The 27,918-nt window shown below is 41.4% G+C and overlaps 1 protein-coding gene and 1 long non-coding RNA gene across 2 annotated transcripts; one reads left to right on the top strand and one right to left on the bottom strand.

Annotated features, from left to right (window-relative positions):
* Window positions 1–163: 163 nt before the first annotated feature.
* On the top strand, window positions 164–27,796 carry LOC138911325 (uncharacterized). The gene is made up of 3 exons (XR_011416868.1): window positions 164–1,005; window positions 2,285–2,616; window positions 26,970–27,796. It is a non-coding gene; the product is annotated as an uncharacterized lncRNA (long non-coding RNA).
* Window positions 22,054–22,885, bottom strand: LOC26530650 (uncharacterized). Its single transcript, XM_015171273.3, has 3 exons — window positions 22,637–22,885; window positions 22,411–22,565; window positions 22,054–22,346 (listed from the first exon to the last, which is right to left on the bottom strand). Exons 1-3 carry the CDS (start codon window positions 22,787–22,789, stop codon window positions 22,106–22,108), a joined length of 549 nt encoding a protein of 182 aa, XP_015026759.1. The 5' UTR covers window positions 22,790–22,885; the 3' UTR covers window positions 22,054–22,105.
* Window positions 27,797–27,918: the final 122 nt, after the last annotated feature.

Raw genomic sequence — 27,918 nt, 5'->3', positions numbered from 1 at the left:
ATTCTTAATCCGAATTGATAGCGCTATTTGAATGTGTTCGTTAAGTGCATTTCGTTAAGTGAGTAAATCTCTATTAGCAGTCCACAGAGTAACGAGTTCGTAACATAGCGACAATGAGCGCGATATATATCGATACATTTCGCCTACTCTTGCGACAGCTGAGCGCATTTTTTAGCACATTTTTGCAACGCGACGCGTTTGTGTAGCTTCTGCTAAACTTTTTTTTACGGTGACAAAAACAACATTAAAGCCAAACGCAAAAAGCCATTTTGTTGTGTGCGTGTGCATCCTGTGCAACACAAATCGTTGCTAATAGGATACTTTTTTTTTGTTTGTTTCTGTTGTTAGCCAAACAAGCTGCCTCTCCAGCAACAACGGATTGCAGCTGCAAAGCAAAAAGACAAACTTAACCTCGCAGCGTTTGCAAAAAAAAAAAAAGAAAAAAAGAAAAAAAGAAAAAGAAAAACGCAAAGCAAAGTGGCTAAGAAAGAAGAGAGAGAGCGAGCTACTTGTGTGAAGAAAAGTGTTTGTTGCAGTACCTATTTTGCCACCCCCCCCCCCCGCACATTCCTCCGATTGTTTGACATGAAAATTCCAACAACAAAATATAAGTAAAATAAACGGCAAGTGAAACAAAAACGAAATAAAAAAAAAAATACCAAACACCGGCAAGCAAAGCAAAAAGTCACACATACATATGCACATATGTGTGCGTGTGTGCGTGTATGTCTGTATGTATGCATAAATGTTATTTCGGAATGTTTTTTTTTTTGTTTTATAAAGAATATTGCGATTTGTTTTGTTTGATATTTAGCCGGCTTTGTTAGGCGAGCGTCAAATTCGTGAAACATTCGATGTTATTTGCATTTCCATGGACTGCGTTTATTTAACCCTAGATAGCCTGTCTCTCACAGTTTCCAATTGGATTTTGCAGTCTGCTAATTGGCAACAGCTGTGCAACATGCAAAACTCGATAAAAGCCAACTTTGGCTTTACATTGAAAACGTAAGATATTTTTTTATTTTCGCATACGTATTGTCTGGATATACGCACACACACACACACACACACACACACACACATGCGTACGTACATTCAGATACACATACATAACCTTAAATAGAATTAGAGATGTGCGCCGGTCGTGACCTACGCCAACAACACGATCGAGTTAAGTTGCCCGACAAAGGGGAAAAGCACTTAATTTAATTGTTAATATAAAATATAAAGTATTAGCAAGCAAATATTAGCAAGGTTTTTAATATAAATCAGTTTTATTGCCTTAAGATCAAACTGAAAAAGAAATAGTTCTTATTTAAAGGAGTTAATCATATTCTTTATTAGTTGCGCGATAATCGCAAATAATTGGTTTTAACAAGAACTGAAATAATATATCATATAATATTATTAAATATTAAATTTAACAAATTTATTTAGAAAATTGCGTTCGATTATCATTCAGCGGAAAATGCATCGAATAACCGTTATGTGCGGTGCCAGGTAAACAAGATTTGATAGTTTCTTGTTTATATAACATGTGCAGCAATAATTCCAATAAACAAATGCAATTCGACATTGGGAGTTTTTTAAATTATTAAATTTGTTGTCTTCAAATTGGTAATTGCATTTATTTATTTAGTCTTTTTTTTCTGTCTTGCACCTTGCTTAAACAATTGTATTTCATTTTTTTTTGTATTCAACAATTTTGGCTTTGTCTCAGTTCTTTAAATGTGTATTTACAGGTAATACACGGGTAGAAAGGGTATATTGGCTTTGTGCGGGCGTATGTAACCTCTTACGGTATATAGATTCTCGATTCGCATCGACATCCAAGTCGTAGGAGACATCCCTGGCTCCTAATAGTTGCGCGACAGGGTTTCTTTTGATTTATCGATAACTTTGCTCGTTTTAGAAACTTTATCGAAATCATATTTTGAGCATATCTCGGATTTAATAGGAGCTAAAGACATCAGACCTGGCATGATCACATTTTGGAAACCAACCCCCCTTTCCCCTCAAGCCTATGTTTCTGTGTATAAAGAGAAGGGGAGTGTGGGGGTGGACTTTGTGCTGCTCTCAGGGTATCTGCTAGTCGGGCAAATCCGACTAGACCTCAACACGTACAATAAAATATCAATATTCCTGCTTAAGACTTTGAAACTGCGAAGATCGCGAATGCACACAAGAAGTTAAATTAACTAATAACAATATATGATAATAATAATAATAATTAAATATCATTTAAATAATGATACTAATGAGCACATAACTGTAAAATTTTCAGCTTATATGCCACACGATCGTCATGGCGTTGACAATTGTTGTCACTGCGGTTGCCTCTCAACTCAGGCGATTCGATTGCAAACCGTACAATATTAATAACATTATTAATTGATACAAAAACACACAAAAAAAAAACGTCGAAAGACAAGTAAAAAAAAAAAACAAATTTCGGGCAGACAAAAATTGATAAAAACGTAAAAAAAAAATAAAATAAAATAAAATAAATTCAAACAAATCGGAAAACTTGAAACAAGGAATAAAATGGATCATTTTCAAACCTCGCTGAATCCGCGCAAACAGGAGCTGCTCGAAGCACGTTTTATTGGCGTCAGGGTAAGTTTTCATATATATATATATATTTTGCTATAGTATTACAAATCAACAGGAAAGCATTCGAACCCTCTCAGTTAGAAACTGGAGTTCGATTTTTATGTTTACCCATTTTAACGTTCGATTTCGACTCAAAAGTTTTTTTGATCCCATTTTTTTTCTGATAATAGAGTATACAAAATTCGCCATAAGCATAAAATCATAATTTTCCTTGCACATGTTTTTTTTTTTTCATTAATACAAAAGAATTGCTTATGGCTTAGAAATGGCTTTGAAAACTTTTGGGTAACTAGGCGCACAGGGGCTAACGTGGGTTAAGGCCCAAGCAGGCCAAACGGTTATTGCACTTTGGAATTGTCAGCAGCTACACAAGTTTAACTTTGTGCATCTTGTTGTTGTTGTTAGGTTGGAAACGGGTGCAGGGATAGGCCAGTGGCATAAGGGAGGGGTTTGGGTGTTGGGGGGGGGGAGTTTGCTTGTGCAGAAAATGAAGATGGAAGATGAAGATGCTTTTCCCATAGTTTGGTGGGCACTTTGCTGCTGCTGCTTCTTCTTCTTCGTCTTCGTTTTTTTCTTCATTGCTTTAGCTCGTTGTTCGCGTAGGGCGAAGAGTTGAACAAAGCGAATGGGATGAAAAGAAATGCACAAGCATAAGCAAATAAATTAGCGTACAAAGGATGTGCGGCAAAAGAAAGCGGGTAGAACATAAATATGTAAGTATGTACATATGTACATGTACATTATGTATTGGCATCTGCTTGCAAGAATGAAACGCTCCATTTACACACACACACACGCACGCTAGAGCGGCTCAATTGCTGGGCACTGTTATTGCTGCGCCATTGTTGTTGTTGTCACCATATTGTGTCGTGACGGGCCGTCGTAAACATCACATCCATGGATACATATGTGCATATGTACATATGCATGTGCATGTGCTTACATTCTTATGTTTATATTGCAAATACATATTATTGCACTGTTGGTGCAAGTTTATATATACACACATACATACACATCTTTTTGCAGTTGCCCTAACCACCCGCACAGCCCTTCTTCCTTTCAATCCTCTTCCCCTTCTACGCAACTAGACAAACGCACACATCCCCTACCTTGTGCTTCCCTACACCCATGTCAACCAAACTTTGCCCCACCCTAGCCCCACAAATACATACATATGTACATGTATGTATATCCCCTTTGCCAACCCTTCTCCCCTGCTTATTCGTACACGCTCTTGCGCTTAGCTAGGCTGGTCGGTGGCTTCTGGGTCTGCCACGTCTCTGTGCGTTTGGTGTTTGAAGAAATGAAAGCAAAAGAACAGCTGATAAGCGCGGCGCTGTTGTCGTCAACGACGACGCTGTTAACAGTGCGACGCGAATGTAAATGCCTGTGTGAGCTGTTAATGCTTGTGTTGGATTGGGCGAATGTGGTGAATAGTAAATTCAACTCATTGTGAACAGCAAGTTGGAGTCTTAACTGATGATCGGAGCGAACAAAGAGCTTTCACAGTGGAACACAAAATGGAATTTCTCTTGATTTCAAATTTAGTTTAGACCAGTTCAAATTCAAATTTAACTAAATATTGCATTAATTGATCTTTACGCTATATAGGTAGTATTTTTAAAGAAAATGTAAACTGCTTAATCGCAAGAAATTGAATCGTATGTTCACTGCTATGGCACCACTGTGCACAAGTAAGCAGTGCACTGTTAACGAACATTGCGCTGTTAAAAACAGTTGCTGTTACTGTTGTTGCTGGGTGCTGCTGCTGCATTTCTGTGCGCCTCATACAAACGTTTAAAAATTGTTTCACTCCATTTGCAAATTAACGCAAATTGCACCGTATATGTTAATAATAATACGCTGGCAGCAGCATCCCCAACAGACTAAGACCCCCGAAGAACAGAAATCATCAAATATGATGTACATTTAAACAAACATACATAGACATGTATGTATGCATACATGCATAACATAGTATTTAATTGGCCTGCGCCTGTCAACACACATACATACATACATACCACGGCAAAAGCAGCTAGCGTCAATCGACAGCGTCTGCGGCAGCGGCTTCCGCATGTTATTAACAGTGACGTTGCCGCCGTCGCCGTTTGCCGGCATATGCGCAACACACAACAAAAAAAAAAAATAAATGCGAAAAGCAAAAAAGAAAAATACAACTACTACAACAATGTGTGTTGTGCGCGCTGCTTTCTGTTGTAGTCGTAGGTCGCTGCTGGCAGCCATTTTAACAGCGACGCTGTCGCTGCTTTGCTGTTGTTTTTGCTGTTGATACTCTCGCCTGCAAATGCGCTCGCCTCGCTCTTGTGCTCACCATGACAGTAGTATGTCTGTGTGTGTGTGTGTGTGTGGTGTGAGAGCGTATGTTGGGGCCGGCTTGTTAACGGCTGTTTTGGCTTTTGTTACGCATTCGCTTTATGTGGTTAATCAGTTTATTTTTTTTTTGTATAGTTAGTTGTTGCTGTTGTTGCTATGGCAACCCGTACGGACGCCTGTGATATTGTTTTATGTTTCTTCTCATTTTTATGAGCTCTACATGGAGTGTGTCTTTGATATCTTCGCGGTTTTTTTTTTTTTTTTTTTGCAATTTATGGCTGTCGTTTTAATGCTCATTCATTTTGTATGCTCTTATCAGTCTTATCAGCTGAGCTTTACGGGCCGCGCCTTTGCTTCGGCTACGGCTACAGCTACGGCTTGCTCGTTATCCCGTTTACCCGAAGCCCAAAAAACTAACCACCAAAAAATGATTTAGCAATTCGCCGCCAACGCCAACGTCAGCGCCAAAGCTAGCGTCGCCGCCGCCATTGCCGCTCACGAAGATCGGGCTAAAAGGCAGAGCCCGGCAAGTGGCAAAACGGAAAATGTTAAACGCAAAACGAAGCTGCGCCCGGCCGGCAGTTGTAAAACGGTCGTTTGGCTTTGCTGGTTGCTGGGCGCTCTCTTGCTCCTTTGCGTCCTGTATGCGTGTGTGTGTGTGTGTGTGTGTTACATGCGATTTTCCAAGTTGCAGCAGCAGCAGCGGCAACAACAACAACAACGCCAACACATTGCTGCAGCAGCGGCGCACTGTTTCGCAGTCAGAGTCAGCGTCGCAGTCGCGGCGCCGGCATTTTTTTTTCTTTTCTTTTCTTTTTGTTTTTTACATTTTTCCTTAGTCCAACTGCAAACTGCATGCAGTTTTTCACTGTTTTCTCAGTTGATTGCCACGCTTCAATGGAGTTTCAGTTCGACTTCGAGTTGTTGTCCATTGTTGTTGTTGTTTTTGTTGTCGTTGACATCGCTGCCTAGCGCACGCGTCTGTATGCATGTACATATGTGTGCGTAATTGTGTGTGAGTGAGCGAGACCTTTATGTGAGAGCTAAAACTGAAAACAAAAAACGGTGCAAATATTTAATTTTTTTTTTCACTCTGTTTGTGTGTGTGTGTGTGTGTGTGTGTGTGTGCTTTTGCATTGTTGCTGCAAAGTGAACTAGAAAATAATAGCGACAGTGGCAACTGCAAATAAAGAGCAGGTACAAAAAAATAACAAAACAGAAAACAAGTGCAAAAGCAATCACAATAACAAAGTCTTTAAGTAGAAGATATTAACAGAAACTTAGCGAAGACACAAACCGCACGCAGCATGCCTGTTATAAAGCAACGGAAAATGAGTCGCTTTAAGGTTAGTACAAACCGTAACGTAACGCAGCAGAATGAAGAAAGAGTGTAAGCCAGAGAGACAGAGAGAGAGAGAGAGAAAGAGCGAAATAAACGTAACAGCCTTTTTTTTTTACAATTTGGCTGCTGATTTTCCGTTTAATTATGTGTGCATGCATGTAGATTTTCGCTCTTGCGATAAAATTAAGTGCATGAGTAGCAGGATAATAAGCAATAAAGCAAAAAGACAGTAGGAAGAGAAAGTGAAAGAGATGGAGAGTAGGCAACGGACAGGGGAGAGACAGAGAAAGTGATATGTGAGAGAAGCTGTGAAGAAGCTAAAGAAAGTCAACAGCACTGCCAATGGGTGAATACCCTACAACTGAGTGGGTGTTGAAGAGGACTCAAGCTTTCGTGTAGGCGCAAACCGGATCACAGAAGTGATATTTTCAGACAGAAGGAAATGAGTGACAATTTATTCACTTACATACATTGATACATGTATGCAAGTATGTACATACATACATATGTATGTAAGTTATAAAATTGTACGCATATATGTATGCATGTGTGTATGCATGCATGTGTGTATGCATGCATGTCTGCATGTGTGTATGCATGCATGTATGAATGTATGCAGGTATGTAAGAATGTGAGTCCAAAAATTGTATGTATGTAAATAAATAAATAATGTTACTTTAAATTTATAAGTATAAATATGTATGTACATACGTATAATATACATACGTGTTCTGACATTTATATGACAATAATAAACGCTAGATTTGTTCGGATCAAGAGTTTTGCTCGCTTTGTCTCCAGTTTAAAAGACACTATCTTCATGTTACAGTTGTCAAGCTTCCATCCATATTATCTTTAACTTTTTTTAAAGATTGTTTAAATACAATATGCTGTAACTTAATCAATTTTTATTTTATTTATTTTTGATCTATTAAGTATTGCTACGTAGCTTTAATTTTACAATACTACAATTTTTCTGTTTCCAAATATTTGTAATTCCGTGAAATCTCCCAGTCCCACATTATGCTACCAAATGTTAGGTTAACTGCTTTGTTCTCATTGTATGATGTACATATGTACATCATTAAAAATATGACTATCCTGAATATGTTACCCTTAAGCGACTACAGGGTATCTTTGATGCGGGCAACATCGATTGATATACATATTTTTTGTTGCTTTTGTTGCAACATGATTTGGAACTGATGTACGTTTGTGTGTCTGCATGTATTAGCCCAAAGCAGACGTGATGCATACATATGTGTGTAAGTAGATGTACATACATATGTGTGTGTATGTATGTATATAAAACCTGTAATGCAGAAGTAGTCGAAGCAGCAGACGAAGAATAGGCAGAAGCAGCGGCAGTAGCACAATACATAGCTAAACATCAACAAGAAAACCTAATTTCTCTTTTTCTCGCGTTCGTCTTGCTCGTGTAATACAAAATACAACAACAACAGCGGCAAAAAAAAAAAAAAAAACAAGTAGGAAAAAAATTCGCAAGTTCATTGAACTTGCCATGAAAATTATACGCTGCGAGCGAACGTAGAAAAAAATGAAGGCATGGGCTGCAGCAGCAGCAGCAGCAGCAGGAGCAACAAAAACTAGTCATGCGTCGCTGCCGTCGTCAGCATAGACGTCGACTGCGCTGCATAGATTTGCGACCTGACCTAAAATGCAAAAATGTGCGCTGCCCTCGGACGGTCGTCACACTGCTGTCTTTAACAGAGACCGCCACTGTTATGCGAAGCATAACAGAGCAGAGCTTTAACGGCAGCAGCTGAGAGAGCGAGCGAGCGAGGCAACTGAGCTCAGCTGTTTAACTTTGCGGCCACTCTCTCTCTCTCTCTCTCTCTCTTTCTGTCTCTCACATTTCGACGTAATTGACAAACCAGGAAACAACAATCCGAATTGAAAATTAATTAAATATTTGTACCACAAGGCAAGCAAATTTTTGCTGCTCCTTTTTTTTTTATTAATTTTTTTTTTTTGTTTTTGATGATTGACATAAATAAAAATGAAATTTAAATGAAATTTAAAAAGTTGGTAACAGTTGGGCAGTATTTACTTAATCATTTCGTTTGCGATATTTAAATGCCAGCAAACATTCAAATGTGGGTCAGCATTTGTAACAGTTTTCGAATCGAATAAGTCACGTTTAAATAAATAAATGTACTAAGATAATATTTACGTAAGCTAATGTCAACGTGTTGCTACTTTTGAGCATCTATTTGAGCTTATATACATTTGATTTTCTTAAAAGCTTATATCAGAAAATATATTCGTTTACTATTACTTCTGTTTAATTTATTATGCCGCAATAATTCTATGTTCTATCAAACTTATTTCTACTGTGGCATACCATCGCTGTGTTTTGTTGTATGTTTATTTTCCAGTCGACTCAACATGGTAGAAATACTTTTTATAGAACGTATGCCGGAAATAAAGTCTATTTGTCGCTGAATTTCGTTGTATAAATCAATCATCATTAATTATCCTGCTGTACAACTCGGCGTATGTGTATTCTGTAAAAATCACGTATACGCTGCATTCGTTTGGTTCATAGCATTTTACAACACTATGTTTAATTTACCATGACACAGTTGATTACTTTAATAATATCATTCATATTTCAGAGCACTGAACAGTCGCTCACGCATCATCTAGTGTTGCAAAACAGCAAAAGCAAGAGCAGCAAAAACGGATAAAAAAAACTTGTGCGGGCTACATTTTGAATGAGCTGTGCTTGTGTTGTATGGTCGGGGGAGGGGGTAAGGGAGGGGTAGGGCTTTTGTAGGGGTGGAGTTGTATGAGGTGGCAGATAGGCTGCGCTTCTCGGATTGTTGGTCGAAAAGGCGCACGACAGCGGCCACAGTGGCGCCCCCTAGAGACCGATGAATTTTTGTTGTTGATGCCAAACTGTTTATTTTTTCCGTTCTTAGCTGAAGCTAAAGTGTAGGGGGGGGGGGGGGGGGGGGTTGACGTGCAAGGGGCTGTGCGTTGGGTTCATGTTAACCAGCTGCTGTTGATTTTCCATACCTTGTAGCTGTTAATATTGGCTGTAATGGTGTGTAGAATGGAGCTGTGCTGTGTGGCTATCTGGAGTAGAAATATTTTTTTTTTTTTTTTTTTTTTATTTTTTATTTAGTTTATTAAGAAATCTGGTATCCTGTTACTCTATGTTAGCAACTTTTATCAGAGTGACATAATTACTTAGCTTAGCGATGATTGTGGTTTTACAATTAGTTATACAATTAGGTTAACAGATTATAGAAACATATTTTGGTGTAATTAACGAAGCTTGTCACCTATACATAACGATCGATTAGGTCGGTTGGGTAGGTCCTCTTCAGTCGCCTTCTTCTTCGCCACCTTAGCAGGCTCCTCGCCAGGATGTTTGGATGGTTGTGGAGCTTTGTTGAGTAGCTCGCTGCTTGCCTGTTGACTACGTCGCCCACCATTGGAACCTTGAGGTCCTTGGCGATGTCGCGTGTGCGAATATACCATTCGGCTCCAGTTATTTTGCGCAGGGTTTTGGCCTGAATGATGCGAATTTTGTTCAGGTGTGTTTTTGCAGCTATACCGTAAACTTGAAGCCCGTAACGCCACACTGGGGCAAGGATTACCTTGTAGATTAGGACCTTGTTTCGGAGCGAGAGTTTGTTTTTGGAGTTGAGGAGCCAGCTCATTCGCCTTATCTTAGATTTGATGTTGCTCGTTACTGCAGAGACGTGCTTACTAAATGTAAGTCGTCTGTCGAGAGTGACACCTAGGTACTTGTGTTGACGATATTGCTCTAGTAGCTCACCATGAAGAAAAAGTCCGGGGCATGAGTCCTTGCGTAGAGTGTGGGTAACCGTGGCGCACTTTCCAGGGTTCACTGCGATGTTCCATCTACAAGCCCAGTTTTCAAATCGCTTGAGGTATTCCTGCAAGAGGTCAGTTGCCACGTACACACATTTGTTTTTTGCAAGGATTGCCGTGTCGTCAGCAAACGTGGCCACCAGAAGGTCCTGCCGATCATTCCGTCTGCTTGCATTTGCTGTGGGCATGTCATGTGTAAACAGGCTATATAGCGTGGGACCCAAGACGCTGCCTTGTGGAACGCCCGCTTTTATGCGTTTGGTTTGAGAGGCTACTCCATCCTGCACCACTTGAAAGGTTCTCTCAGTTAGGAAGCTCGCAATGGTGCTAAATAGCTGCGGATTCAATTTGTCCTTTATCTTGGAGAGGAGTCCTGCGTGCCACACCCGGTCGAAGGCTTCTTGGATGTCGAGGTATGCTGCCACCACATACTCTTTCCTGTGAAAGCCGTCCAAAATATAATTTGTGACCCGATGTAGTTGCTCAGGGGTACCGTGTTTGAGTCGAAACCCAAACTGGAACTTCGGGATCAAGCGTTTTATTTCCGGGGTATCCAGGACCCTTCTGAGGATGCACCTTTCCAGAATCTTACCAAAGGCAGGCAGGAGGCTGATGGGGCGATAGGATCCCAGTTGATTAGGGGGCTTTCCGCTCTTGTGCAACATGATTATATGTGCCTTCTTCCAAGCCACTGGAAAGTAACCTAGCCGAAGAGCTGCATTAAAAATGGCGACGAGAAAAAGCACTGCCTTGTATGGCAGTAGCTTGATTGTCTGGTTGTCCAACCGATCTTCCCCAGGGGCTTTGCTGCTTTTTAATCTCTTCATCTCCTGCTCTACTTCTTGGAAGGTGATTGGCGATACAGGGAGTGACATTTGGAGTGGCGCCTCCAGGATTTGCGCGACTCGCTGTATCCTTCCATGCGATGCGGTCTCAAACGGCTTGAAGCGCTCCTCCAAGTTGCAGGCAAAGGCTTCGGCTCTGTCCATTGGTGATCTGGCCCAGGTGTCATCGGGAAGTCGAACGGGGAACTTTGGCGCAGCTTGCCGCTTGTATCGACTGCTAAGTTTCCACAGCGCGAATTTGGAGCTCTCGTCTGCCGTTGCTTCCTCCAGCATGGTGTCTGTGGCATTTCTTTTCGAGATAATCAGCTCCTTCCTGACCCTGTTAGCAATACGACGATAGATCCTGTCAATCGTGGGGTCCTGGGTACGGACATACTCCCTCCTCAGTCGCTTTTTTAGGGCGAGAAGACCTTCCAATATGGGGGAAAACGTCCTTGGCCGCTGGCTTGTAGGGGCTGAGTAGATATGTGCGGGCGCAGCGTTGGCGGCTGCGGCATGTACTTGGTCCAACAGGGTTTGTACTGCAGCGTCGACGTCCTCAACTGACAGAATCTGCGTGTTTAGGTTGATCAAGCTATTTAGTTCGGCCTTAAATCGTTGGATGTTCGACCCAGGGAGGACAAGCCTGCGCTTTTTTGGGATCCTTTGTGCAGCCGTGTTGATCGTTGTGAGGAGTGGCAGATGGTCGGAAGATAGATCATACTCTTCGCGAACCGATAGTACGCTGTTGGGGATGCCCTTGAATATAAAAAAGTCGATACAGGAAGGCGTACTTTGCCGGTTGTACGGAAAGTGGGTAGGTCTACCGGTGGCCAGTACCTGGGCTGAGCAGGGAGTGAGCGCCTCATGGAGCGCAGTGCCTCTGCTGTCAGCTCTGTAGTTTCCCCACAGTCTGTGCTTAGCGTTGAAGTCGCCTCCAACGATGAATTTGGGGCCAAGCTGGCCAAACAGGGAATCAAATTCCGCTCGGTTCCAGGGGATGTTTGGTGGTAGGTATGCTGCCGCAACGAGGATTTCGCCCAAGGGAGTCTCCACCATGATAGCAGCCAGCTGTGTGTCGCTGGAGGTCACTGTGTGTAGATGGTAGTGTGCTAAATCCTGCTTTGCCAGCACTACAGCACCACCTCTGGCTCGTCCTGTAGGGTGATCCGCACGGTAGCAGACGTACCCCTCCATTGTTAGGTACAAGTTTGTGTGCAGATGTGTTTCTGAGATGAGCATGATGTCTACATCATGCTTTTTCAGAAAAAGCTTGAGCTCGTTAGCATTTTGGAGGATGCCACGAGCGTTCCACGATCCGAGACGTAACTGGGTAGCCATTATTTGCGGCTTTTTGGGAATCTAAGCTGCGGGGAACCTTGCGCATCCTTTAGCTCTTTAATGCTAACCAGAATGGTTGCAACTGCGGCATTCAGTGCTGCAATGGACTGCTGGAGGTTTTGAAGGATGCCTCCAAGGGAAGCGTCTTGCTCCTGAGGTCCTTGCAGTGGTTGTTGGAGCTGCATTGGATTGACGGTGGGCTGAAGAGTGCGCGCTGGGGGTTGGCGGACTTGTACATGATGGCCTGGCCGTAGCGCATCAGCATACGACAGGCCCTGTTGCACAATTCGGGAAGGTACGAACTGCTGAGTGGTTCTTCGTGTATTTTGAGGATGGCTATATCGTGTAGGAGGGGAGACATTGATGGCCGGCTGCCTGGCATTTAGTCTCACCTGATAGCTTTTGCATCCTTTATAGGAAGCAGCATGGTTTCCCTCGCAGTTGGAGCATCGCAGGTCTGCCACTGTTTTGGCCTGGCACTGCTCGGAGTTTGTCCAATGGGACTGACCGCACCTACCACACTTGGGCTGTTTGAGACAGTAGTTTTTGGTGTGGTCGAACTCGAAGCAGCGGAAACACTGCCTTATACTATTGTTCTTCCTCGGAAGCTCAATAGTGACCCGTTGGCGGCCAACCTTGTTGAGCCGCAGCGCTTCCCTGTTGTTAAGAGACTGCTTGAGGTCGACAAACCAGAAGTTGCGACTTGGAAAGTCGTTGGTGGAGTCTGCATCACTTGTTGGCTGTCTGGCGCCCGGGTTGTAAAGGTTCGTCACAATATGGCCGTGCGATGTAAAGGCAGCTTCAATCTGGCTTCTGGGAGTGGAAGCGGCCAGATTTTTAACCACAACGCGGTATGGTCTGTCTTCCTTTAGGCAGAAGTGGGTAAATTGCACTCTCACTTCAGTGAGCTTGCGGACAATTGCTCTGTGGGTGTCGGCATCTTTGGCGTAAATTCTTAGATAGCCAGAGGGAGAGACCTTGAATTCATAGGCGTCTGCGCCCACTGCCTGATCTATGGTTCGCTCCATTGCGACAATATCGCTGACTCCAGGGACTGTTATCGGCCTGGGTTTGGAGATCTTTTTCGCTGATTGTTGTTGGTCTGTGACTGGAGGCGCTTCGTCGGCAGTGTCCATCTCGCCGTCATCGATTACAGAGGCGTCTTCCTGAGGCTCAAGGGAGGCATATCTGTTGCTAATTGCCGAAGCGGTACTGGGAGTTGCGGGCTTAGCTCCAGCGCGGCTGGTGTTGCGGTTATTTAGTTGCTTCCCTTTTTTTACGCCTTCGGATAATAATGTAGTCCCACGCCGTTTTTTTGCGGAAACCGTTTGCCAATCTACCAGTGGCTCTTCGAAGGCTAGCGTAGCACCTGCGTTCTTTATGGGAGGCAGAGGGGGGTTTGTGACACAAGAACCAGCTGCCTGGGTGCCATAAGGGGTGGACTGCAAGGTCGGATTGGCGGCTTTGGGGCGGGTCCCGATGGGCTCTAAAGCGGCGCGGCTTGTGCCTGTTGAGGCAGATGTCCTGCAGCCGCTGCTGGATGACGCTGTGGTTGTGGTGGTTGTTGCTGTCGTTGTGCTGACAGTGCCGTGCTGTTGCGGTTGCCAAGTCGAGCATTGCTGGGTACCGGCTGACAGCGAGGTGGAGGCGCCGTTCCGGTTTGCACTACTGGCGAGCACGTTGTTGTAATATTGGTAAAAATCTTCCAGTGGCCTGCTTCCGTCGAGGCGATCGACATTAGCGGCTATATTTGTAGGGGATATTATTGAGCTGTTCGGCAGCGGGTAGATTGGCGAATGAATTTCTTCGTTATTTTGGGGTCGGTTGTTTGTAGCCATTGTTCTTTACTTTGTTATAATTTTTTCCCCACAGGGAGAAAAAAGAATAAAAAATAAAAACAAAACAAGTTTTTTACACTTAATTACAAAAATAACCCGTATTTTTGTAACAAGTGATTGATCACAAATTGTGACTTTAGTGTCAGCACTGTCACTGCAGTGACTGTTTTGCCAGCACTATCAGTGCAGCTGCAAGCTGAAAGCTCTCTCGCGAAAGCTTTGCTGCACTCGCGCACACACACACGCACTTGAGTTGCGATCAGCTGAGCGCAGCTTAAGTTTTGCAAGAACTTGTTCTCACGCACTGCACGCGGTAATTTTTTTTGTTAAAATATTGTTAATTTGTATAACACTCCGGCTGCCAGAGGCAGCAGTTGCGTATAGTTTACCCACTATAAGCGGGATTTGTATGGATTGCCCTGGGGCGGGCTTTATACAGTGTCACTGTCACTTTCTTGGTTTATGCCTGCTGCCAGCGGTGCACTAACGCGCACACACACACGAGACTGCAATTTTCACGTCCGATCTCCAGAGAAACACAAACGTAATTGGAGTAGAAATATGCAATATAATTTCCTATTTAGTAGGTTTTTTTTTTTTTTTAATTTCATCTGAGTATCCGTCTTCATGTTTCTTTTTTTTGGCCTAATGCTGTGGTCGTGTGAGTTGACATCAAAACGGATATGGAATTTTAAAATTTACTATTGCTGTTGTGGTTTAATGTATGCAGCTCGCACACATACATATGCACAGGCAGGCATATACATATCCATGTGTGGAGGAGTCTGTTGGTGGGTGGTGGTGGCGGTGGGGGGAGGGGGATAGCCTGTGCTTTAGCTAGCGCCCAGTTGTGCCCACTGTACACGCTGCTTATGTAAGCATTTTCAGCATGTTTTCGCTTTTATATACTCGTAGAATTTACCAGAGAATGTTTGTGTGGGCGGGCGTGGATAGGGGCTTGCGTTGGTAGGGGGGAGGGCTGAAGGTGGGTAGCACATAAGCAACCAGGCACAATTCTCTTGTTCACTCATGCTCTCCCTTTTGCTCCCTCGCGCTCTCTCTCTCTCTCTCTCTCTCTGCTGTCTGTCTGCCTGTCTTTCTATGTTTGACTCACACTTTGTATAATTCATTTAACAGTTTTCGCACGCAAAACTGCATTTGGTACACGATGCGAAACGAACACTAGATGGCGCTGTTCTAATTTAAACAGGTTGACAGATAGCAAAACGGCCTTGGGCCACCCAACAAACTGCTTTGATTGTCAGCTGCACAGATATTATTATAAACTTAATATTCTGTCTGACCCAATGGAAGTGTTAGACTGTAGGCAAAACAAAAAGAACAGCATCGTGAAGCTGGTCTTCCACATTTTGTTTTAATTTCAATTCAACTTAAAATTTTATTTACAAGTTGTGCCCGTTGTGCTAAAAATAATGCAAACTCCACATATATTCATCAGCAAAACGAGAGCTAAACTTGTTCTACAACCAAAACTAACATCGGCCAAGCCTATAATTGGGGCTTAAGTTGACTATACCATGGCGCAGGATCTTCTTCAGAAGGATTTTTTTATACCCTGAACCCATTAAAAATGGGTATAAGGGTATAAGGGTATGTAACAGGCAGAAGGAAGCATCTCCGACTCCATAAAGTATATATATTCTTGATCAGCATCAATAGCCTAGTCTATCTAGCCATGTCCGTCTGTCCGTCCGTCCGTCCGTATGTATAAACGAAAGGATCTCAGAACCTATAAAAGCTAGAGACTGAAATTTTAGATGTAGGTGCTCCTAATGCCTGCACAGATCGAGTTTGTTTCCGATAATCGATAACTCACTCCGTTTCCAAGCAATCGATAAAAATCGATATCGATATCCTGTTTTTTGGGCAATTTTGTTAAATATTAAGAGCTACAGTCACCAAAATTGACATATAGCTCCTAAAATAGAATATATATATGCATTTGATGTTGGAAGAAGAGGGTTCAGAATATCTCCTAGTTGGGAGCTCCCGACTAGAACCTCTTACTTGTTTCTTTAATGGTTTAGTTCGGTCTGCGCTTTGGTTTCGTTTAAGTTACGGCTCTTTGTAATTGCAAATTGCAATTTCGGCTTTAAGCCGGTTCGATTCAAAGTCGGCTCACAGTCTCGGTGTAAACTGTTGTCTATTTGCGACAAATTGAATAAGTTACATATGGAGGCTATCCTAATTTAAATTTCTTTCAGAGAATATTTACCACAGCTAAAATTCAAATGAAATTTAAATGTTTTTAGCTCGATTTCAATGTGATGTATGTACGTGATATATGTTTAAATATGCACACTTATAATTATTAGAATTAAAATTTAGTAATGAGGTAACAACAATTAGTGAATCCTTATTTCTAGCACGTCTTAATTTGCATTTTTGTAAACTTGCAGTGGGTTGTATAACTTATTGTTAGGCTTTTAGTTGCTTGAGATGATAAATGAAAAGCTTCTGTGAATAAATTGTTATGCCCTTGTAGAGGGTATTATAATTTTGTCATAATATGTTTATTCCCACTCCATAAAGTATATATATTCCAGATGAATATCAACAGCCATGTTCGTCCGTCCGTCCGTCTGTTTCCATGCGAACTAATCTCTTAGATTTTAAGCTTTCGTCTTGGCTTTCGAACTGGTCGCATCGAAACACCGTATTATATAGCTGCCAGAGGAACGTTTAGTCCAAAAGTAGGTACTCGGTATTTATAAGTTTTACTACCATGCCCCACAAATGTATGCAAAATCTTATCAACGTCGGAACAGTATATCATATAGCTGCTATAGGAAAGATTGGTTGGATAGTAGGATCTTATATGGCAAGTGTGTTCTAAGATATTTTCAACAAACTCAGCATTTTCGAGCTTCACTATTCTCACTTATCCGCAAGATAGAAGTTTCTATATCCCTATCTTCTTCTCTACTCCTTACGATAACCCGTTTAAGCTTGCCATTAACGTGTTGTGCTATTTGCTTATCAACATCTGAGGCATCGTTCTGCGTGTGATTATACCTGTTCCTATCCATTTTAATACCCTGTTCCGCTAGTCAGGCAGAGTATATCGAATTTGCGCACAGGAATACATTTTCCGAAAAGTTAATCTTAATGAACTTGAACAAATTTCTCTGAAAATGAGTTTGGGGCCGATCTGAGGATAAACAGATCTGATTGATCACCAATCAGTTAGTCAGTCAGTCTGGAAAAACAGTTTTATATATAGAGATATCCAGATCTTTAAAGCTGGAAGAGCAACAAATTTGGCGAGTAGACTCAGTTTCACTAAAAATCCAGCCACGCCCATATTCGCCACAAAATATAAGAAAAGTCGATGTCGATATCGATGTCAACAAATTAATTATCATTAAACAATTATTGCGCTGTGAACAGTGTATTGCGCAGTCGGTTCCACCCGACTGCAACGTTTTCACAAACTAATAAAGAACATTGAATGTCAAAACAAGACAAAATTAAGGACTACAACTCACGGGAATAATCATTAGCAAAATTAAATAATTGCCATGCTAATTATGATTGTTATGTATTCGGATATACACACACACGCACGCACACACACACGCACGCACACACGCACAACAATAGCATACGCACACATCAAAAAACACAATCACGCCAATTTCGATTGGCTAATTTGACAGTCAACAGTTGCGATTTGCTAATGCAGATTTGAATGCGATTAGACAAATGTGCATTAAGTACGTGGCACATGAATAAATATATAATATATAATATATGCATATGCATACACAATATAATCATATCTTAATAATTTATATATTATGATAGCTTCGAACGCACATTTAAGTACATAATTGCATTTTCTATGAGTATTTCTATGTGTGTGTGCGTGTGTGTGTGTGTGTGTTTGTGTGTGTGTGCTTGTGTTTGTCTAGCAACACTCGCTTGTATACATATTGACAATACAGTGGCCGCTCGCTAAAACTAACTGCGTTGAATGGGAATTTGACGAAATTTGTTGAACTTTTTGGCATTTTGGGCAGATCCTCTAAAGCTTCCTCCCAACTTGGCAGGCTTCTAGCTAGGCCATTAGAAGGCGACATCTTCGATCCCGTTAGCTATATATAGAAACATATATATATACTCTTGCTCATATTAACAGTCACGAGGATATTGCCATAGCCTTGCAATCTAGGGGGCTGTTGTGTGCATGATTTGATGCCTCTGTTAACTGTGGTCCACTCTCCGTTAGCTAAAGAAAATCCTCACGGATAACAATAAACACAGAGTGTTCCGGCTAACAGATGTTCCCCGTTCATGGAGATTCGAATTAACGAGGCTGAACTGTAGTTCATAAGTAGCATAAAGACTAAATATTGTATTATTTCGATTTTATAGAAATATAGTTTATCGAAATTTTGTCGCAACTCGGAGTCCAACTTGAAATATTTGAGCATTTTTTGGTGACTTTCAGTTTCCATTTGGCTGAAGTCAAGTTTTTTTTGGCGCATACGGCGAGGTTACACTGTAGCTGTCGCTATAGTTTGATTTGACAGACTCTCGTCTGTTACCTTGCCAACTGTTATACATATTTATGCGGCAACTGTTATACATGAGCGCGAGACGCTGGCAACAGCCAACTGGGTAAATATCGAAGCAGCAGCCCCTACACAGCTGCCCAACCTGTCCACCCGCCCATCCTTTTGGAGTGGGAGCTTACCCTCGAAGCTATTCTATCAGCCCAACCCTCGCCCACCAAAAGTAGTGAGCCCCAGAATTCTCGAGCTCTCTTTATGTTTCCCTGATGCTTGCTACCCCTCCCTCCATCCCCCCGCACTCCATGTGCGCCCCTTCACTGGACGCGTTGCGTTGTGTGTGTGTGTTGCATCAATGCGTGGCGCGACTCTGTGCAGCCCAGCAGCATCTGCTGTGTACTGTGAAACATTATCAGGCAGTTGCCTGGCGGTGGGTGGGGCGTGCCGAGCTTTGTACAGAGTGAAATTCAATACGAACAGTGCTTCAGGCTTGACGGAACAAAGTACACGAAATTTGTATGCATTAAATTGAAGTATTTTTTGGGTATTGTTGTGCTCGAGTTCTTTAATTATATTCGCAGTTAACCAAACCGAATATTAATCAATATATTTAGGTGCATATATGCGCATATGTTCAGGATCAGATCAGTTCAAGTGCTTGGAGTTCTGTTTAGTTGTCAAAGCGCGAACAGCTTTCAGTTTTTGCCCAGAGCCAAACTCACAGATAATGCATTCTTCCCATCCAATTAAAGATTCGAACTGAAGACAAGGCGTTTGCGTTTAAAGGGTTTACTGATAAAAAAAAGCGAAATATGCTTATTAATTGGGATTTATTTTTAAAACACTTTAAAGTAGTCGTACGACGGCCTGACGTATTAAACATTTCATGAATCGATCGAAGATAAAGAATATTCATTTAAATTCAAATATTCAAGTCAAGAAGTGTTATTATTCTCAATACATCGCTATAGATGGAAAACAAAAGTGTTTCTCAAGCAACAAAAGACAGATTCAACATTTTTATATAAATCAATTCTTTGTCTTTAATACTCACAATATGTTTTCTTCACTGAAAGTCTAAACTTTTTTTAAGTTTTCAATTTTTCTCAAAAAAGAAATTCATTCAATGTGAATGGCGACAAATTGTGATATATGTTCGGTGTATATTGAACCACTGTGCCCGGTTAGGTAATAGTGGCCATGGTTATAGGGAGCGAGGGGCCGCTCTTTGTGTGGTGTTTGGGGGGTGTGTGCAGGCAAAGGATTGTTGGCTTTGGGTGTGCTAGTCGGTTAGGCGCTTTGTCAACCTTTTTTGGCCGTTCAACTTGCATTTGGTGCAGATTGTCGGGCCGCGCTTTGAATCTAAAGTTGACTTGGATTTGTCGCTGGGCTGTCGTCAGGCGTCGCTAATGTGCGTGCGTATGTGTGCGCGCGCGTGTGTTGTGTGTGTGTGTGTGTGTGTGTACTGGTGTGTGCATGGCAACGCATTTTCGTTGGTAGTCTCCCAGGCATATATATATATATATATATATATATGTATATATATATATATATATATATATATATATAGATAGATATGTTTCTGTGCGTGGCTGAGTGTGTCTTTGTGGGTGGCGAGTGCAGCAGGTCGTGGAATTGCAGAGTTGTAGACGGACAGACAGACAGACGGACGGTCGGACGGACGGATGGACGGACGGACATATCAGCATTGCCCCAACATCACCCCGGCATCGCACTTTGCGCATTGCTTTTTCCAGTTACCCAGCCTCAGATACAGATGCAGATGCAGATGCACAGGCAGAGATACTTTTATATAGACATGCATGCTATATAGCTACATAGCTGTACATAGGCATCTGTCTATATATATATATGTGTGTGTGTGTATGTCCATGTACTCATATGTATGTCATATATCAAATGAAGAGCTCAACTGCTGCCTGTATTTTTTTTACTCCTAATGGGCCACAATATTCCATATTCCTTTGAGCTACGTTTTGGCTTGGCTTCCATTTGTTGCGTTTATAGAAGCGTTAACACAGGCATATATTGCGTATACGCAATGTACGCACTTTGCAAATGAATACCAAAATCGTTGCTAAGAGATTAATGCTACCTTTCTACAGATTCGGTATATATAAGTATATATATTAACAGAGAAACTGACTGGGATTGTCCGGCCTTGTCAGGGGCAAATCGTGTTTATAAATATTCATGTAACCGCTTCACAATTCGAATGTTTTGACTCCGGAGGCAAATATAATTCGCTAAAGATTTGATTTACTCCAATTTGTATGTTACAATGAAAAGAAAATTGAAAAACAAGTGACTGCTATGTTTTTGTACGAAACGCTTTATTTGCTGCCAACTATTTTTAAAGACGAAAAAAGACTCTTCAACCTTACAAAGTTGATGTAGTCGAGTCGATCTAGCCTCTGTGAATGAGTTGATCTAAGCACGTAAAGCTAAAGCCATAGACTTGAATCTTATAAGTAGGTCTTTCTACTGTCCGAGAAGTAGGAACTTATTTACGACTATCGATAACTTGCTTCGTTTCGAAGCAAGCGATTAAAGTCGACATCGGTATCGGACTTTTGTACACATCTCTCAGGCCTTAAGAGCTAGCGTCATCGAATTGAGCATGTATTTTCTCTTATTAAATGCATAGATTAGGCATATTTCATTGGAATACCAATCATCACAGGAACAACTCATAGCGTCAATTGTACTTACGAATATTACATGGCACAAAAGGATATAATCCAGAAAACTTCATCAAGATCGGTTAGGAATGCAGAAATTCTTAAAGAAAACGTTGACGAGCCGCATACATTCATGTATCTGTTTTAAATTCTATAAATAGCATTGAAATTGCGAATTTAATTTTAATTCAGTATTGTTTTCGAAAAAAAAAAAACTAGTTCCGGCATGAGAAGATGGCAAGTAGTTCGCTCGGTAGGAGACGCTTGCGAGTTCTGACCGATAGATATAGAGGTCCGATCTGGCCAATAAAATATCATATAATATAATAAAATATTTGTTTATTATTTACCAAATGTGCTAAGCCTAAGCGTGATATCGAATGATAACCTGATCTACAATGGAAGCCAGAAGTTCGCATAGATAAAATCTTAAGCATATTTTTTTAGGATCTTATAAGAAAGAGATGATAAAGTTTCAAATATATCAATCGATTGGGAAACTATCTGAAATCTTTTCCATTGCAGTTCCATTGCAGCAAATCAAAGTTAATGTTAGCTCCTAAGTCAAATACGTTCTCGAATGATTTGCTCATAAAAGTGTATAAGAACGCGGCATCGAAAGAGTAACTGCAAAAATAAGCAATAGCAAGATGGATGGCATCGATGGCATTTTATTATGTTCTTGAATTATCAGATGTGCTGTCTACAATGTTGACTTCTTGAACGAGGCCTTTTTTTCGTCCTTGGATGACATTTGAACAGGCTTGATATTCTTCTTCGGTTTGGGGTCAACGGTGAAACTTTTTTTTGTTTCGGATGTTTTCAATGGAACATTGGATGGGTTTGTTGCATGCTTATGCATGGGTACCTTAGGGCTAGACTTTGGTTTGGCTATTTTAGATGCGGGCTGTGGACGCGGCAATTTTTCGGCATCAGCTTTATTGCTATGAAAGAAAGTAAATGGTTGGCGATCTATTATATGTTAAATGAAAAATCTTAACAACATACATAATCCGTTCCTTGTTGTTCTTCATATACTTTTGAGTTAGTTCGGTCAGTTTGGTATTCGCCATTTCCAGCCGTTCGTGCTCTATTTTCCATTCCTCGCCGATTTCTTCAGTTCTCTTACCTATTTTCATTGTACTTTCCCACAATTTGTTCAACTAATTGCAAAGATTTCGTCATCAGAAGATCTGTGCAATATATTAACCGCAAACATGCTCGAACTACTTGCCTGTCGTCTATAATGCTTCAGCCTACAGCGGTTGTCACGACTCTTATCCTCATCCGTATCTATATCGCTTTCCTCGCCGGTGTCCCTTTCGCTATCATCGCTTTCTGGCAGAGGGTTGACCATCATATTCGCTGCCTGTGTCTTCTTTTCCATGTTGATGGACCTTATTTTGTTTAATATATATGTTTTCCAGCGTACAGTTTGTACATTTAGACTCAAAAAATATACGTTAACTGATAATTTCTACGAGCTAGCAAAAATATTATTATACTGCCTGCTGGGTTTGAACATTTTTCAAAAAGAAACGCTTACTGCAAAATACCTGAAATCGATATATATCGAATTTGGGAAAAGCAGACAGGTAAAAGAACTTTACCAAATCAGGCAGAGGCAAGTATACACAACTTTACTGAACAATCAGTTAATTGCATTTCTTTTTAAGTTGGCATCGCCGATCTTATGAAGAGCCCATTATGTATTTATATATGGAACTAGTTACCTAGTTACCTTCTCATATCCATCTGTCTGTCAGTCCGTCCTTTTAACAGTAAGACTTTAGGCAAGAGACTTTAAATTTTGAAGAACATATGTATTTTAGTCGAATTCATAAATCGTTTTTCGAAAATCGATAATTATCGATTTGTAGTTTTTGTGCTCGGTCGGTTTTAAAAGCCTTGGGCTGAGAATGTTTCACATTTTCGCAAATTAATTATTATTGATTTTAAGCCTAGTTATTTGTGCTTATTGAGATGCCATGCAGTATATTAGTACATATTTATAATGTTATATAAGGTATTTGAGCTGGTTTACTTAGCATTTAAACAATTAATTTGTTACGCGGCCCAACCTCATAAGAGATTGAGAATATTAAACTTTTTCGACACAAGGTTAAAAAGTAAACGCGTTTTTTAGAGCTATTTATGATTTGGAAGTCAATCAAGGAACATTTTATAAGGCTCGGACTATAAAATATTGAAAAAAATGACAGGGTATCTCAGGTGCGCATGCTCAACTCGATATTGTGTACTCCATGTACGAAGTGAGTTCTCCAAATCGTCTTTAAAAAAGTGTGTTACAAGTGACCGATCGTTCCTTGCCAGCCATATGATATAGTGGTCCGATCTGGCCGGCGCCGACATATGATCTGCCTGAAAAGAAAAAGGGATCTAAGCAAAGTTTCAAGACGAAAGCCTTAAGACGGAGAGTGTAGTTCGCATAGAAATAGACAGATGGACAAACGGAGTATGGCGTTTTCAACTCGACCTTTGATCCTGATCTAGAATATATATACTTAAAAATTATAAAACCCTCTAAAAATCTTCTAAAACTAATAAATCTCAACAATAGTTAGTTATCTATGATTTTTTTTTATTATTTCATTTATTAAACAAATTTATAACATTTTGCAATAGCAACAAAGGCAGGGGCGTGGCCTTTGAACCACATGCAGAAAGACAGCAGGTGCTGCGCGGGGGGGGGGGGGGTAAGAGGGTGATGGACTGTCTGTGGATGAAGATGTGTTGTGATGGGGCAGCGGGGGAAGGCGGGGGGTCTCAATATAAGGGCAGAAGGCAAAAGTAGGAAGGAGGCCTTTCTAATAACATATCGCTAACCTGCACGCAATGTGGAGTAAGCGCAAAGGGGAAGAAGCACACAGTAAAAGAAAAGTCAACGGAGTTTTTAAGGGGGGAGGTGCGCGCAATGGGAGGCTGCGTTGGCGTGTATAAAGTCGAGAGAGGGCTGGCTGGTGGGGTTGGTGTTTGGGGGTTAAGTGCAAAAGTGCAAAAGTTGCACAACACAAAAATTGAATTTTTAATTTGCTCGCATAGCGCACAGCAACAAGAAGCGCAGCACAAAGCGTAAACGAAAGAGGCGAACAGAGGGACAGCAGAACTAACGGTGGGAGAGAGAAAGCTAGACATGGAGAACCTGATGCAAAACGATGAAAAGTTGACTTCTACGAATAAAGCGAAGAACAACAACAACAATTGCACACGACGAATATGAAGGGAAACGCAAGCCAGAAATAAACTTTTTACATTGAAGCACTCACACACACACACACACACACACACACACACACGCACACAAATTAGTGTGCGTGTGTGCGAATCTACTTTAACATTTTCATATATGTATGTATGTATGTATATGTTTGTACATACTAACATACATATTTATGTACTCCCGTCGCATGTTACCGACCCCCTTCGCCACCTCTGCCCCCATCCTACATCCAAAAATGAGAAGTTGAGTTTTCCAGTTCCGAGTTGAGTTTCATTTGAACGTTCGATTTCGTATGGCGTGCAGTTCAGTCTGTTAAACAAAATGTATTCGAAAATAGCCGACACGTAGTTTCGCATTGCCCGACTACTAGATACCCTACACATACGTTTGAATTTCCCGACTATGAGATGCCTTACACACAGTTACCAAATGCCCGACTACTTTCGAATCGCCGGACTATAGGATACCCTACAGGCAGTTACGAATTGCCCGACTACTAGATACCCTACACATACGTTTGAATTTCCCGACTATGAGATGCCTCACACGCAGTTACGAAATGCCCGACTACGAGCTTAACTACGCACAATTTCGAATTGCCAGACTATAGGATACCCTACAGGCAGTTGCAAATTGCCCGACTACTAGATACCCTACACATATCGACCTACTCTGAAATACTCCAGAAAATATACATACGTATATTCTCGGAAATATATTCCCAAACAAATTAGCAATTCTTGTTGACGATATTGGCGTATTTTTAGAAACGGACAGGTGGAGGACATGGCTAGAATTTAAAACTAGTACAGATTTTAAAAAGGGAACTTCCGCAATACGAGTTATTCACTCATGAATTTCGAAAAACTAAATAGTGACACGAAAATACATATATATACATCTTCGGCAAGCCGAAAATTAAATACTCTTGGATCCCATTTGATATATTTTAACAGTTATAAAAAGTGTGTATACAAATAGGTTGATTTGTTGAAATAAATTCTCTGTTATGTCTAACAGAGTTGTCTGCCCATCGCATTTCTTTATATGCATGTTCGATCGCTCTTCTTCTTCTTCATTGAAGTTTGCCACATTTTGCAAATACGGCAAATACGAAGCTCAGCAAAATTCCAGTTGCAAGTTACTTCAAAATCCATCTTAAGTAGCTGTGTCCTTGAACTGTGTCCCGAACCGATTGGATCGCATCTGATCGCAACTCGCCATAACCATTTCTGTATGTATATATATGTGTGTGTGTGTGTGTGTAGGGGGGGGGGGGGGGGGTCTCTGGTTGCTGTTATTGTTTTTGTCTACCTGCCTGCAATCGCAACGTATTGCTGTTGTTTTTGTTGGTCAGTTTTAATCGCAGCAACTGGCTGTATGTATACAATTGAGATACGCCCGACCAGGCCCCTTCTACCTCCCCCCCTCCCTACCCCCTACCCTCAACCCCGCACCACTCGCTGCACGTTGCCTATGTATGCCAGGCAAGCGCACAACCTCCCCCCCCTTCCCGCAGCCGCATGTTGTTTGTTTCCACTGTCGCTGCTTTTGACTTTTGCATTCGTTTGTTTTGTGCTCGCTGTTTTGTCGCGTCTCGTTGTTGGTCAGTTTGTTGTTGTTGTTGTTGTTATTGTTATTGTTGAGTTGCCCCATAGCGAATACAACAGCAACAACAACAGCAACAACAACAACAACAACAACAACAGCTTCAATTGCGCACTTTGCGTTGCGATTTTCAACATCTCAGTGGCTGCTGGCTGGCTGCTGTTGCCTAGGTTCACATTCTCATTACAGTTCATTCACCCAAAAGATACGGCTTTATGTATCTATTAGTTATGTATGTGCTGCTGCTGCTGCTGCTGCTGCTGCTGCTGGCCATGTGTAGAGGCTGCGAGTGGCAGCAACAGAGCCAACGGCAACCAACAACAACAAAATGCTGCACCAACAGCACCAACAGCAGCAGCAGCTTCGGCCTGCACTTTCAGCCAAGTTTTGATTTGTGAGTTATGTTGTAGGCACACACACTCACACACACACTCACTCACACACGCGCGCGCGCGCGCGCACGCACGCACACAGCTTCAACTCAACGTAGGGTCAACTGTGTGTATTACATCGTCTCTGCTTCTTCTTCGGCTGCAATTGTTTTTCTCACATGCCTTAAAGCTGCCGCTGAAAACTCTTCTTATAACTTTTGTCAGCCAACTAATCGCATTTGCATTTCTTTCTCGCTCACTCTCACTTATATACTCTCTCCATTTCTAACTCCCTCTCTCTCTCTCTCTCTCTCTCTCTCTCTCTCTATCTCTCTTTTTCATTGCAGGTGAGTTTCTTTTGCAACTAGAACCAATTTCCAGCTGAAATCCAACCATCCAATGAATCGGGCCTACGCAAAACACAAAAAAAAAAAAAAAAAAATAGAAACGAAACGAAACGAAAAGAAAAGAACCAAATCAACAAGCTGTTGCATTGTCTGGTGGCGCTGCAAACGGGGCAAGCATATGGATTTGGTGAGCGTGTTTGCAACAGTTACGAAAATAAGCGATAAATCCTTTACCGTTACCCTTGTATAAATACATTTCGTTTCATTCGTACAATATCGATAATGTCAAGTTCATGAAAAGCAGCCCCAAATTGTGGCCGCATTTGGTCACACTTTTCACCAGGGCAGCCTCAAGATGGGCCGAGCTAGATCTAAACCCATTTTTCACTTGAGCTAAGATTATTATAAATAAATCTTCTGTTGCTTTGGGCGAATATCTAAGGAGAGTATATCTAAGTAGAGTATATATTAGAAGGAGAGCATACCAAAAACTTCCAAACGGTTTCTTCTCTCTTTCTATTCTCTGTTCTCCGAATGAAATTCGTCCATTTTGAGAAAGTGAGCCCGAATTTCGTAGACATTTCAATGGAATCCAGATAGTTCCGTATTTGGGGCATTATTAAGTATCTCATATTATCTCATGCAACTTATTTTTTGTCAGAACGCATCCAATACTCTGGCAAGTGTGTCAATAGAGCAGGGTACTTGCACAATTGCCAAATTTTACAGGGTATTTTCGAAGTTAACTACAATAACTTTTGGAATTTTTGTTAATTTTTTCTTTGTAGCTTTTGTTCTTTTTGTCAGTGCAGCAACCATAACAATAGAAACAAGACTGACAACCGTTCGAATCAAGTGGAGGTCAGTTTGGGCTTTCCACCCCCCACCCCCCCCCCTCCGCCCACCTCCAGCCCATCTAGCTTAGGCTACCCCTCAACTGCTGCTTAAC

Source organism: Drosophila virilis, chromosome X, assembly GCF_030788295.1.
Source record: "Drosophila virilis strain 15010-1051.87 chromosome X, Dvir_AGI_RSII-ME, whole genome shotgun sequence".
Classification (NCBI taxonomy): domain Eukaryota; kingdom Metazoa; phylum Arthropoda; class Insecta; order Diptera; family Drosophilidae; genus Drosophila; species Drosophila virilis.
Note: the sequence above shows the minus strand (reverse complement) of the source record. Positions and strands in the feature narration are given on the sequence as shown.

Excerpts from the sequence above, each read along its gene's own strand:
- LOC26530650 (XM_015171273.3), bottom strand. The coding sequence starts at position 22,789 with ATGGAAAAGAAGACACAGGCAGCGAATATGATGGTCAACCCTCTGCCA. Across the intron at positions 22,566-22,636 it reads TGAAGCATTATAGACGACAG|TTGAACAAATTGTGGGAAAG; the intron begins GCAAGTAGTTCG and ends CTTTGCAATTAG. Across the intron at positions 22,347-22,410 it reads AACAACAAGGAACGGATTAT|CAATAAAGCTGATGCCGAAA; the intron begins GTATGTTGTTAA and ends TTTCTTTCATAG.